Source organism: Alosa alosa, chromosome 10 (assembly GCF_017589495.1).
Source record: "Alosa alosa isolate M-15738 ecotype Scorff River chromosome 10, AALO_Geno_1.1, whole genome shotgun sequence".
NCBI lineage: Eukaryota > Metazoa > Chordata > Actinopteri > Clupeiformes > Clupeidae > Alosa > Alosa alosa.
Window position 1 is genome coordinate 22137478 of NC_063198.1, and position 14404 is coordinate 22151881.

At 39.0% G+C, this 14404-nt stretch overlaps 3 protein-coding genes across 6 annotated transcripts; 1 reads left to right on the forward strand and 2 right to left on the reverse strand.

Annotated features, from left to right (window-relative positions):
- Positions 1-3215: 3215 nt before the first annotated feature.
- Positions 3216-4697, reverse strand: tomm6 (translocase of outer mitochondrial membrane 6 homolog (yeast)). The gene is made up of 3 exons (XM_048254321.1): positions 4423-4697; positions 4037-4179; positions 3216-3420 (listed from the first exon to the last, which is right to left on the reverse strand). The coding sequence occupies exons 1-2, from the start codon at positions 4521-4523 to the stop codon at positions 4083-4085; spliced, it is 198 nt and encodes a 65-aa protein (XP_048110278.1). The 5' UTR covers positions 4524-4697; the 3' UTR covers positions 3216-3420; positions 4037-4082.
- Positions 4698-4723: 26 nt separating this feature from the next.
- LOC125301661 (ubiquinol-cytochrome-c reductase complex assembly factor 2) lies at positions 4724-10702 on the forward strand. 2 transcript variants are annotated; one of them, XM_048254318.1, is made up of 5 exons: positions 4724-5042; positions 5444-5518; positions 7380-7449; positions 7530-7588; positions 10523-10702. In XM_048254318.1, the coding sequence occupies exons 1-5, from the start codon at positions 4905-4907 to the stop codon at positions 10571-10573; spliced, it is 393 nt and encodes a 130-aa protein (XP_048110275.1). In that variant the 5' UTR covers positions 4724-4904; the 3' UTR covers positions 10574-10702. The 2 variants fall into 2 exon arrangements, with proteins under 2 accessions (XP_048110275.1, XP_048110276.1); XM_048254319.1 differs by lacking the exon at positions 7530-7588.
- Positions 10703-12027: 1325 nt separating this feature from the next.
- Positions 12028-13856, reverse strand: tspo (translocator protein). 3 transcript variants are annotated; one of them, XM_048254611.1, is made up of 4 exons: positions 13527-13856; positions 12797-12970; positions 12543-12681; positions 12028-12363 (listed from the first exon to the last, which is right to left on the reverse strand). In XM_048254611.1, the coding sequence occupies exons 2-4, from the start codon at positions 12967-12969 to the stop codon at positions 12187-12189; spliced, it is 489 nt and encodes a 162-aa protein (XP_048110568.1). In that variant the 5' UTR covers position 12970; positions 13527-13856; the 3' UTR covers positions 12028-12186. The 3 variants fall into 3 exon arrangements, with proteins under 3 accessions (XP_048110568.1, XP_048110571.1, XP_048110569.1); XM_048254614.1 differs by lacking the exon at positions 13527-13856 and adding an exon at positions 13317-13464; XM_048254612.1 differs by lacking the exon at positions 13527-13856 and adding an exon at positions 13313-13464.
- Between the last annotated feature and the right edge of the window lie 548 nt (positions 13857-14404).

The following is a 14404-nucleotide window of genomic DNA, read 5'->3' on the forward strand; positions in this document are numbered from 1 at the left end:
TTCAGAATTAAATTTGCTCATGTTGCTCAAAACCTGTATACATCATTCAGAATTGATTGTGCCTGCCAGATGTGCAAGATGCCCATGCTGTAGGCACTAATTCACCTCCACACTGTCATAGGTGTTGGGTTTTGAACTAGCACTAAAACAAGTTGGATAAGTTGTATACTTGGATACGCCTCTCCTCTTTAGCCCAGATGAGTCCATGATTTCCAAAACGAATTGCAAATTTTGATTGATCTAACCATAGGACCTTTTTCCATGTTACCTCAGTTCATTTTAAACAAGCTCAGGCCCAGATAAGACAGTGGTATTTTCTGTATCATGTCTCAATACAATTTTGGCTGTTGCATTGTTAAAGTTTGTGAATTGATCTGGTTTTGATGCAGTGCCATCTGAGGTCCAAAAGACCACGGCCATCAAATATTGTTTTTCAGCTCTATCTCTTGTTTACAAAGATTTCTATGAATATGTTTTTATATTATGTCCTACAGAGGTAGATAATTTATTTACTTAAGTGAAAGCATAGTTACCTTGTCAAATATTACTCCAATACAAATGAAAGTTGCTAAGTCAGATGTTTTACTAAAGTTGAAGTACAAAGTACTTGCTTTTAAAAATACTTTACTTTACTTAAAAGTATCCAGAAGTACAAGTATTTGTCCTTTTTAATGTTTGTAATGTAATGTTTATTTGGTCATTACAGTAATAGGGTATTCATAATTTGGTCACTCATAGGACTTACATCCAACAAAAACATTTGACCTATTTTCATAACCTTGCAACTATTCAAATGGATGCAATAATATAATTTAAATCATTATTATCTATTAATCATTTATATATATATATATATATATATATATATATATATATATATATATATATATATATATATATATATATATAAATTATACTGCCAAATACAAAACCATACTCAATTTTGTCACTTCTCAAGTCTCAATTGTAAACAGGTTAGTGTAGTTCTCCCAGGCTACATGGAGGATGTTCTGATGAAGAATTTATTGCAAACAGGTTAGTGTTCTCCCAGGCTACATGGAGGATGTTCTGATGAAGAATCTATTCGGCCAAGTTCAAATTGCACTATTGGAAAAAAATGCATTATTGCATTCAAAGACTCAAATGTGGTTAAAAGTAACAAATACTTTATGCTCATATTTCAAATGTAGTGGAGTCAAAAGTACAGTATTTGTCTTTCAAATGTAGTGGAGTACAGTAATCAAGTACATGTAGTTACTGTCCACCCCTGCCTGTATATGATGAACTCCTCAAATGCTTCAGAATTTCATGTTAAGAAACATTAAAATTACATTGTTTCATAATTTGTGCACACAGGTTTACAGAGTGATGAATACATCTTTACTTCTAGACCTGCCTCTCTGGGATGCTCTTCATACCCAATCATGTTGCCAGTTACCCTAATTTGTTTTGAAACATTACTTTACTTTAGTTTTCTTTATCATTACACGACAATCAAAGTAGCCTAGAATAATTAAAGGTACACCAGGCAAGCCTGATGCTTTTTCTCTACGAAGCTCCCCCTAGCGTCTGTACGTGTTGATACGTGTGCGAGCCCTCGCTCGGTCTGAAGCCCTTTTCCTTTTCGTCTTCCATCAAGGGTTTTCGCTGCTTCTTTGCCGGCTCTGCCATTATACACACGTTTGCAACAATCGCTAGCGTTTTGTTAGCCTGCCTCTGTGCTGAGGATGCAGGATGTAAACTGATCCTGCTTCTCACGATGTCTGAGACTTTGTGAGACTGAAGGTTGGCGGGTCGGATACACCGGGGCACACTAAGGCATTGAACAGTTCAATGGCCCTGGGGACAAATGACTTCCTCAGCCTTTCAGTTGTGCATGGCAGTGAGCGAAGTCTCCAGCTGATCAAGCTCTTTTGTTTTTTGATAGTGCTGTAGAGTGGATGACATTCATTGTCCAAGATGTTGATCAGTTTGTTTAGGGTCCTTTTGTCAGATATTGAAGTGATGCACTCCAGTTCAGCTCCCACTACAGAGCCAGCCTTCCTTACCAGCCTGTGAAGTCGCCCAGCATCCTTCTTCTTTGTGCTTCCTCCCCAGCATACCACCGCATAGAAGAGGGCGCTGGCCACAACAGACTGGTAGAACATCCTGAGGAGCTTGCTGCACACATTGAAGGACCGCAGCCTCCTCAGGAAGTAAAGCCTGCTCTGTCCTTTCTTGTAGAGTGCATCAGTGTTGGCTGACCAGTCCAGTTTATTGTCCAGATGAAGACCCAGATACTTGTAGGTGCTTACCACCTCCCTATTGACCCCATCAATGGAGACTGGTAGCAGAGCGGGCTTAGACCTGCAGAAATCCACCACCATCTCTTTGGTCTTTGAAGTGTTGAGTTGAAGGTGATTGAGTTTGCACCAATGCACAAAGTCCTCCACCAGGCTCCTGTACTCCTCCTCTTGCTCGTCCCTGATACACCCCACAATTGCAGTATCATCAGAAAACTTAATTCGCCCTGTAATGAGTCATTTAACCATATACCGATTTACGAAGATGATTAATTAACACGAAAACGTTGCCTGGTGTCCTTTCCAAGACAGAGTGCATCACAACTTCCCATTACTCAAACAAAGCCAACAACTTAAGAAAGAAAGTCTCTCAAATCGCTGTGAGATGTATAGTAGCCTGTTTCTTATTCTTAGATATGTGTGAGTATCGAATAGGCCCTGGGGTTCTTTTTGACAATTTAACACATTAAATAATCTTTCATGTGGGGAGGAGTTCTACCCATCAGTCAGTGATCAACATTGGGCAGCCCCTTAATCCGGCACCCTAACAGTTGGGGGTTAGGTGCCTTGCTCAAGGGCACCTCTTCCGTGGATGTGGTAGAGCGTTATTCAATCACTCCCCCACCCACCCACCCACTCCTACCAGTCAGGGATCGAACCAGCCACCCTCCAGTCACAAGTTTGATTCCCCAACCAGTAGGCCACGGATGCCCATGTGATCTATGAAATCTGTAGGTATTAACGAAATCCTTGTGTGTGAGCATACCTGGCCAGTAACAAATGATTATGATCATTATTGAGACATTAACTGAGAGCTTCTTTCTCTTAATGGTGCTCACTTTTAGATACTAAATAAAAACTCAGACCTTGTATGTTCACAGACACATCAATAGCTCCAAGAAAAATATCATAAACACACACAGAAGCTGCTGCTTTTACTTTAGGGAACTTTTATCCATTTTAAATATCACAGCATGTCACCTCTCAAGCAAAACTTAGAAAGCAGCACAAACAGAACACTTTTATTACGATAAGAAAATTCTTAATTCAACACACTATCACGGGAGACAACCCCTTCCAGCCATTGGTCACTGTGTAGCAGGCCATTTTCTTTTAGGATGGATAGTTTGGTCAGCATCTAAGACAACAAGAAAGACTGTGTCAGTGTCTAGTATGAAGGGTCATATGCAAAGGTAAACGTTCTTTATTTGAGCTGTATTAAGCTAATAAAAACATTCATTAAAATCTTTATTCATATTTTAACTGCAATATTAGGAGTTTTCCTGGGAATACATGACAAAAAAAACAACAAGAAACAAATCATGATTATTTAAAGTGGTCTCACTTGCTAAACCACTGAACTGCATGACATGTCCATGATGGCACTTCATATGGGAGCAACAACTAGTCTACAAAATAATGTAGGAGGGTATGCACATTTTAATGGAATTAAAGTGTGCCTTTACAATAGAAATAATAATATTTATAAAAAAAAAAAAAAAAAAAAAAAAAAAAAAAAAAAAAAAAAAAAAACACATAGACAACTGTCATCAGGGGACATTTTGCCCCATCAGTTCAGCATCATAATATAAGGATATACAATGAGGCTCAATGTGATTACTACACAGGAAAGCTATATTGCACAACAAAAGTCAATCAATACAAACATGATTATTAATATGATTTTGTCATCCCAGCCCAGTTCCAGCAATTAAAGCTGACAGTGCAAAAAGTATACATTGGCATTATTTTACCTGTTACATTAATGTTGCATTATGATTTCCACACACTTCTGTCCACCTATGTTACTGGCTGAGGGGCCATGAGGTCAAAATCTGACAGGTTTCTCGCTACCCAAACGCCTGCTGCAAACAGACCCAGGTTGACGAGGAGATTCCTTTGAAAACACAACACACGAATACAAAATTTTATACAGAGGGCAAAAGCTAACTCAACAGACACCCTTAATCCGAAGACTGCGCATTCATTCATTCATTCGCCTACTTGTCCCTGGGATTTATTGCAATCATTTATTATTCAAAAACATAGTTTCTAAACTAGTTCCTAAAACAACTACAAGATAATAACAATAGTTGTCTAGTTTAAAGCGAAATGTTTGTTATTGGCTAACGTTATTTACCTTCTGAAATCATTTCTGTCTGTGGCAAAACGACAGGCTTTACCGATCCATTCCGAGACTCCAGATGACGCCGATCCGGCTTTCTTTGTCGGTCCACTCATATTTAATGAATTCTACTTGTGAAAACTACCAGATTTATTTGGTATCCTATATCTATAAACGTCTATAACCATACAGTTAAAGAATATATAACACGCATGGACACTTTGACCTCCGTGTAATGACCCCCGGAAGTTATACAATTTGGAAAAAGGAAGCTACGGCAACCGAGCGAGCAGCGATTTCTTCTTAAAGGTGTCCCTAAATATTTAGATTTGTTACTGTGTCTAGTATGCCCGTGATTGATGTTGACCAGTTCTGTGTTTCTGAGAACGTATGACTAAAACAGGACATAAAATAGGAATTTACTTGTCGCCTGGTATTAGCGTACATCAAAGTTAACTTTAACCCATAGACCGTATATATGCGTTAACCTCACAAAAATGTCCGCCACAAGGTATAGACGATTTCTCAAACTCTGCGAAGAATGGCCAAGGGACGAATCAAAAAAAGGTCGTGATTTAGGCACGTTCCTTCGACAGAGAGTAGCGCATGCATTTCGTGAAGGAGAAAATACCCAGGTTTGTGGATCCACGATTTTCCCGAATTGATTCTAGTCACTTCATGATGGCCAACTAGCTTACAACTATGCATGACCTCGTCATGAGCCGTTTCATCGTTTTCTTAACATAATAACGTTACCACACTCTGATGTAGGCCTACTTATGTTTAACATTAATCATAATTTCTGATATGAGTAAATTAGATTGACACCGGCAGAGCAAATCTATTTAGTCGTCTAACTACTAAACTAGTTGTATTGTGTCCTAGACTTGCGTTGTATAACACCTCTGCTGTAGCCTAAACAGTTTTAATTGCATTCGTTTTGGAAATATGCAACTAGGCTACTCATGGTGTTGATGTGTAAATAAGTGAAATGTGTCTTAGCACTGTGTTCTCGTGTGTATGTCTGTGTTGGCAGTTGTCAGACCCAGAAAAATGTGACCAGATGTACGAAAGCTTGGCCCGAATCAACAGTAACATGTACAGGGAAAAGGTAAGGGTTGCCTACAAATCTGTATTTGTCCTACAAATCTGGACTTTTTTTAGGATCTCGCCCTTAGGTCAGGTAATGATGATGGTGAGGTCAATCATGTTTGTTTATTGTGATGTTCCCTGACAATAACTACACTACTTCAGGTGTCAAAATTGCGGTATTCTGAGTAGCAAAACTGCAGTTTTGGAGGAATTATTTGCAGTTCATATCCAGGAAATGCAATATTTAGACACGAGAAAAAAGCGGCTTTACACGAAAATATTACTTAACGGCATTGTACTTCAGAAAAACAGCAGTATAACTGTGCCATATACAGTTATTTTTTTTTGTAAAGGTTTATTCGTCTTTTTTAGTATTAATGCTGTAAACAGAATGTTTAAGCTTGAACACTGGTAGCAAGTAGTTTAGTAAACTATTTATTGTGCATCCTAATCTGTGTGTTTACTGAAAGTGCACCAAAAATATATCCTCCAGTGTGCGACATACTCGTCTTTGAGATTTCCATTTAGCTCAACTGCACATCATCAGCACCTGGAGAAAGAAGGGTTGCGCACGGGGATTTTAACCTTGTCATTCTCCTGTTTTGTTTCTTGCTACAGTACTGGCATACGGCATCGATTACCTTGTTAACTAGTGCTTACATAATTGAGTAAATTTGATGCATGGCAACTGAGTGTTGAGTTCAGTGATTTCATTGTGGTTAGATGTACAGCTGTGGAAAAAAAAATAAGAGACCACTGCACATTTTTCTGACGCACTTAGGTCTCAGAAAATTCTGAAAAAATTACCAGGTGTACCTATGTTACCCAGGAGACACACTGTAAATTACTCTTATGTAAGATCAATACTTTCCAAGATACAGCCAGTTTTACAGGGGGAGGGGGGTGTCAATTTTGTTCGGCCTCTTTTTTGTCAAAGTTCACAAGCCCACAGCGCAAGAACTAAACCATGTAAGAGGCTCAAATTTTGCATGCTGGTACATAAATAGGAATAGTATGTATGTCACGTTTGGTCTGGATAATCCTGCATGGCCATAGCTGTCCCTCAAAGTTGATACAAATTTGATTGACTGGCTGGGCTCTGTTTAAGCCTTCAGAAGACATATTTGTACTCAACATAGGCTCTTGATTTATTTTCCTTACTGAGATAAGTAGAAACACTCTCACAAAGCAATGAACAGAAAACAAATCCCTTCAGGGTCTGAACAGCAGACCTCACAAGTCTGAAAAATCATTTTGGTTATCATTTTCAGATCACCCAAACACCTTGTGGGAATATACAAAGATTTTTTAAATATGTTTTTTATTTATTCTCCATGATCCCTTATTTTTGAAAACACCAATTTGATGCAAATCTTTCTTTTTTATTTTCCACCCTGAACATGGGCAAAATGCCCCATTGACATCAATATGTTTTATATAGATTCACCACACTGCCACCTGTGGTGGCTCTATACAAAACATATTGATGTCAATGGTGCATTTTGCCCATGTTCAGGGTGGAAAGTGAAAAAGAAAGATTTGCATAAGACAAGTCAAATTGGTGTTTTAAAAAAGAAAAGATCATGGAGAATAAAGGAAATTTTTTTTTAAAAAATCTTTGTATATTCTACAGTGCGTCTCCTGGGTAACATAGGTACACCTGGTAATTTTTTCTGAATTTTTTGAGACCTAAGTCGCGGGCCCTGGTTGAGTTGACGTGGAATGACCCGTATATTCTTTTTTTAGGTTGCAGTAAATGCATGAAGCAGAGTTTGGCTGGTAATAGAAATATCAGTCACTACTGTTAAATGACATTTTGTGGATTTGGGAACAAATTTTAAATAGAAAATTTAAATTGTTTTTCAAATGTATTGACACAGTTTCCTCGAGCAAAGGACACAAGTTTCACAGGTGTTACAGTTGAGGAGTGTCGGATGTTGTTATCAACAGGTAAGGGAACAATTTCAGAATTTCATGTTCATCTACAGTTTCAACTATGTGATGGCCTGTAGCTTTGTCATATTCTCTAGATACAGTAAGTGGTACTTCAGTCCTTAAAGGACATGGCCAGACCAAAAGGAGAAAAATGGTTAGTGTTGATCCAGTTTTCTCTTACTTTATGAAAATCAATTGGTGTACAATGCTAAACTATTTGGAATAATTTGGTTACTACACAATATTGTCGATTTAACAAACTTGGTTTGTGGTAAGAATCAGTACTTGGCTTGATGTGTGTGCCTTACAGAAATGTGTTTTATACATGCTCATTTAAAGCTGTAGATTATTGCAAATCATAAGGCCATCCTTAAAAATATTTTTGTTTGCAGTAACAGCCAAAAACAATTAAAAATGGGTCGGTAGGTAGGTCAATATTTTTTTTTTCAAGATTCAAAGTAAAAAAAAAAGTTCAATTTTGGTCATGGTGATTACGTAGGAATGAATTTACACAAATGTGCATATTGTGACGTAACTGACTGGGTCTTCAACCCGTGCCTTCAGGGCTTACCACTGCACTCATTCTGATGCAGGTTATATAGACCAGCCTTTCTCAAACTTCTTTGACCTGAGGCCCGGTCATGGCAGACTTTTGGGTCATAGGGCTCATCTACATGTACGCAGAAAGAAGGCTACAATAGCTCTTGGCCACGTTATATTGAAATTTGACTATACAATACTCAATGCTATACAGTGTATTTTACAGTCTCTGCTCTGTTTTTAAGGAAGTTCCAAAAAAAACGTCGTTCTATTAAGTTTCGTTAAATAAATAAATAGCCTTCCAACAGGTTGAAGCGGAGCTTTGATACCAACGTTATCGATTAGTTTCAGTTTCTCACAAGAGACGCACATTGAATGAATGCTCATACCACCACTTAATTGTAGGGCTCCATGTTTAATGACATCGATAGCAGAAACGTTTGTTTTCTTTTTTTTTTCGATCCGCGGTTTCTTAATCAACTGCGCAGCAAATTATCAGATGAAGCACCGGGCCTAATTTCACTCCACGACTCCGCTGACCAGCAGTCTCCATGTTATGGACCCATATTTTGAGAAATGCTGAATAGACCACAACCAATTTCAATACTCCGACACGGTCACCGCTAGACTAGGGGGAGAAGGGATGAGAAAAGATCTGGCCACAGTTCTTCCAGAACTGTAACAGCGTTATCAGTTTGTGTGAATGAAACGGCGTAGGCCATAGTGTGACATCGTAAAACCAATGGTGTAGAGATGACGCCACAGGTGTTTTTTTTTAAGTGAGCCACGTTTGCATGTAGGCAATTTATATTCACAATACTTGGGCCTACTAAAATAAATATTATTTTATTGCATTTGTATTGGTTGTTTAGAGTAAAAAAAACAATCGGTCGGTATTAACGCAAGTTTACAAACGGAAAGTCGGTCGGACTAAAAGGGGAAAAAAATAAATATTTGGGTCGGTTCTAAATTGACAGGGTCGGTCGGGTTACGGCAAACGAAAATATTTTTAAGGATGGCCTAACAATGTACTGACAGTTCATTCAGGAATTCGTCTGACAGAAAAAAAGAATGGTAAGAACAAATGCACTACCATCAGGTTTGCTAATGATACAACAGTGGTTGGAGTGATCTCCGGAGCAGATTAGACAGTGCACAGGGATGAAGTCTAAACCAGTGTTTCTCAACCAATGGGCCGGGGCCTATTAGTGGACCGTGCAGCGCCATCTAGTGGGCTGAGAAATGTTTTCAAGTTGTTTGGAAATTAGATGTTTTAGAGTAACCATGTTAAACTTAAATAAATAGCAGCTATCAAAGTAGCTATATTATTGGTTCCAACTTCTATTTGATGCGCTCAGTTTGACAAGCTAATGTTACATACTGGGGTGTACTTAGAATAGGTAGTGAAAAGTCCCTGAAGTGGGAAAAAATGTCTATGCTAATGATAGTCCTAATATTTTAGCAAAAACTTTTTCTGTTCTGCAAAAATACAATCCGGATTACATAAAATATGGCTATCAATAGAGGTGCCCAAAGCCCAGTGTGTTGAGTGTGGCTTAACAATGTCAAATGAGGAGCTGAAGCCTTCAAAAGGAAAGTGGCATCTGGAGACAAGACACCCAACTCTAGCTGGTAAGCCGGTTGACTGTTTAAAAAAAAAACAGACTTCAGCTACAGGAAAAACTAGCCCAAATTGGGGATCTTTTTTTAATGGAACTCCGCTTGTTACAAATAGAATAGGTGGGCCTTAAAGCAGAAAAGGTTGAGAACCCCTGGTCTAGACTGACAGCATAGTGTTCAGAGAATAATCTCATAATAGACTTCCAAAGGAAAGCGCAGACCTAGAGTCATTATACATTGACTTGACTGTATGGAAAGGGTTCCTGTTTTTTTTGTTCCAGAAGACATTGCCTAAGTTCTGGACCACCAACACCACAACAGTAGTGAAGAGGGCACAGCAGCGACTCTTTTTAGGAAAAACAAGCTGCTGCAGAAGCTGCTGGTGTCCTTACTACTGCCACTCTATCGAGTGTATGCCAGCTGCTCAGCAGCAGACAGAAGAGCCAATCAGTGGGCTGTCAGTACTGGCTAAAACATCACTGGCAACTTACTACCCTTTTTTGGGGGATTTGTTCTTTAGCAGTTCCTTAGCAGTCGACATACTGAAAGACCCAACCCACCCTGGACATCATCTGTTTGATTTGCGGCCCTCTGATAGACTTCTCAGGGTCATCATATCACAGACAGACAGACTTTAGAACCGTTTTTACTCCAGTCATGCAACAACTGAACACTGCCAAACACTGACTGTTTGGGACATGTATAATATATATTATATTGTGTGAAGCATGGCCAGGATTCAGTTTCATGGCACTTTGCAATGGCTACTAATGCATCTATCCATCCGATGTTGTAAATATCTTATCTGTCAGCGACTGTACAGGTGAAATACATTTGTGAAGTTATTTTCCCCCCTTTCCCGATGTTCATTGCAATAAAAAGTGACACATGATTCCAAGAACTGATGTGCCTTACCGGTGTGTTCCAGGGAACATGCAGCAGATGGACGAGGAGAAGAAGGGTTTGTGGAAGACCCTGATGGAACGATTCTCATCAAAGCCTGAGGAGACCCCTGAAAAGCCCACTGAAAAGTAGTTTGCCAATGTTCTTTCTGTATATTTTACCTGTTTCTTGGTCCAAGTATAAATAAAAAAATATTGTAATTAAATAGGAATATGTAAGTGTTTTTACTTGAAAACAGAGGTAAAAGAGGGTTAAAATTAGAGGCTACAAAAAAGGTCTGAGATGACTTAAGCACATTATTTCACTTTCACTATCTTGATTTTTGGGGAATGTGTTAAAGAGAGATAAACAGGGTAACTAAGTGGGAAGTACACACCCAGCACCTGGCAACAAGTGAGATTAAGTCCATCCCTTGCTCTTCATATTTTCACCACCACCTGCTGGTTAAATGAGCCCTATCTGATAAACCTCAGATGAGATTAAGTTGTCTGATTAGATTGCTACTGGTGAGGAGGTAAGGTTGCCTATCTTTCTACTTTGGTTTGGTTAGATACATGATGTTGGTATGGCAGCCTACCTTACTCCAGGGGTCAGCACATAGATGACGAGCGCAAGTAAAGTTCTACTCTTTACAAAACTGTCCTCATTGGGTGCCTCATCCACACTGTTTATAATTCCTAATCACTGGAGGGCAGCCGTGGCCTAGTGGTTAGGGCTTCAGGCTTGAAACCAAAGGGTTGCAGGCTCGATTGCTGACCAGTAGGAAAAATGTGGGCGGGGGAAGTGGTTGAGCACTGCTCTCCCATGCCCACATCTACGGCTGAAGTGCCCTTGAGCAAGGCACCTAACCCCTCACTGCTCCCCGAGCACCACTGTAGCAAGGTAGCTCATTGCTCCGGGTTAGTGTGTGCTCATTGTGTGTTTCACCTCAATGTGTGTTCATTAATTCACAGATGGGATAAATGCAGAGACCAAATTCCTTGTATACGCAAGTATACTTGGCCTATAAACCTGATTCACTCACTGTCCTGCCTCTAGCTTAAGAAATATTTGTCCTGACCAAAGTATAGCACCAGTGAATAAGGCAATAAATATTGGCCTGTTGTGACCCTGTAACCGCAGCTCAGTCCTACACAGAAACATGGCAAGTTGAGCTAAAAACTTTTTATGACATTTTCCCATCATTTGAGTAAAAAAAAACTGATGAATGATGCATCATTATTTAAACCCTGAAAATCCATGAAATATCTACTCGAATTCAAGAATGCATACCCTTCTCATCTGTGTGTGCAATAACCCTGTCTGACACTGACACTATCTTAGCGTAAATCATTGGAAGTGGGTTACCATATGGCTAAAATAGGCTAACTGTAAGGAACCCAGGAAAAGAGGTAAGACCTCTACAAAGTAAAGCACAGACACCAATATTTAACTAAATTAGTTGTAATTGATATCCCTTTTGTATTCCCAACCCATTTAACTCACTTGGCATTCTAATAATTGTGGCTTTGTTACAGAACAGAACCATAATCAAGAGGGGAAAAAAGCTTTATGTAGCTTTCCACACATATAACAAGATTGGTAACCAGTTGTTTTGCCTTGAATGGCAAGAAGAAATATAGAATTCCACGGAGCACGAACAGCTATCTTGCATTCTGTTATATGTATGCAAGATTTTGCTTTACACAATTATTTTTTTTCCTTTTTCTCAGGATTGTCTCTCCAGATGCAGTAGTTCAGGGTGGTGGCTAGACAGAGCCAGGCCAGGTATGGGGTCATGAGTAGAGTGGCAGTACGGCTGATGGGGTACCAAGACACCATGGTGGCACCCACTGTCCCAGTGAGCAGCACAATCTCAATCAGCGCCTGTGAGGAAGCAGAAGATATTACAGTGCTAAAGAGAATACGCACATTTTCTCAAGTGACAAACAAATGCATATTATGTCATATCATTATGAAATACAAAACAAAGGGTATACACTAAAATGAACTCAAATTGTGTTATAAAACACCTTAAGGGTCTATATCATGCCTCTATCACTGACCAATTTAATTTTATGTGCGCCAAAGAAGATGGGTGTCCATGCCCAGTTCAGAGCCAACTGCAGACCATAGAGTCCTAGAGGTACTACAGCATCATTTGTGAAACCACCCAGCTCATTCCAGACAAGGTAGGAGGCATACCTAATGCAGTACAAATAAATGTCAGCTTACATACCTTCAAGCCAAACAATACACTAAAAACAGGATAGTGTTTCTTACAGTACATTACAGTGATAATGTATAAAAGCATGCACACCCCATGCCTGTGTAGAGTGTTGTCCAAACTATTGGGAAAGCTGCATTAGGAGGTCGCCAGGAAGGTTTGTTTATAGTTGGATACCATGTCTTCACTTCTTTACGAGTGACAAAACCGCCACACAGCCCTCCTAAATGAGGCAGGGCAGTGAGACCCAACATAGGCATCCACATCCTGTATCAACAGAGTGGTCATTAAACAATTAGATCTTGGTTCGCTTTCAAATGTAGCCTATGTAAAAATAGTTTTCTATCTATCAAATGTAATAAACAATAATAGATGTAGCATTGTTCCAGTTACTAGTCTGAAACATCAATCTAAACCTACGGTCACTTGTTTTTACAATACAGCAGCAAGAAACCAAGTTAGGCTGATAAAGTTCTTGACAGCTGAGCTGAATGACAGTTAGCTTGTGCATGCATTCCCCTTTGACACAAATTATGCTACGTGACTACGTAGCTCGAACATTACATGGATTGCAGGATATCTAGTACAACACAATATTTTACTTCTAACTTGCGTTAAATCTTCACAGGTAGAGAGAATTGTCCAGATGGTTAGCCAACTATCTTAACGTCCGACTCCAGACTTCATAACATTAACGTTACATGTAACATTAGCATTACAGCCGTGAGACGTTAGTAGCAAATCTATGCGCTTAAAATATAGGCTATTTTGTCATAAGAGATGTTGTTAATCTGTAACGCGAGTGAATTTGATTATATCTTACCTTAACTGACCCTTGGATGTTCCAAAAAACAAGAAACTAGCTTATCGTACGAGTAGGCTTAGCTGGTGTCACTGTGTCGTTGCTACACTCGTGAATAAGATAAGAATGGGTGCGCCGAATTTTTAAATGCGCCGAGTTTTGTAACTATTGATAATGTGTGACCTCTCTATGCCTTTCGAACGCGGACATGCCTTTTGTAATAGCCTATTCACCAAGCAGACTCAGCCAAAAATTGTGTGGATTCCTGCAGCAGCCACTTCCTTGTTTGGGATGTTCACGTGAATGGTCTGGGCAATGCAAGAGGCTGGTAACGCCGCAATGGGGAAGCAACTTTACAAATAAATACTTAGCACACACAAATACTGGAAAAACTCTGTATTATCAGCTCTGGAGACCACTGCAAAATTATCAGTCTCTCTGATGTTAGGCTATTTAAATAGGTAGGCTATGTTTGAGTAAAATTAACAGTTTTGTTTTATTCTATGAACTACTGACAACATTGCTCCCAAATTCCAAATAAAAATATTGTCATTTAGAGAATTTATTTGCAGTTAGATGCAGTGTTTTCAGACCTCAAATAATGCATAGAAACAAATTGATATTAATTTATAAACAATACAATACTAATGTTTTAACTTAGGACGATTTCATGAGTTGTAATATTCCTTTTATATTCCCTCATTTAATTCACTTGGCATTCTAATAATTATGGCTTTGTTACAGAACAGAACCATATTAAGTGTGAAAAAAAGCTTTATGCATCTTTCCACACATATAACAAGACCAGTTGGTTTGCCTTGTATGACAAGAATAAATGTAGAATGCCACGGCTATCTTGCATTCTGTTATGTAAGATTTTGCTTTACACAATTATTCAT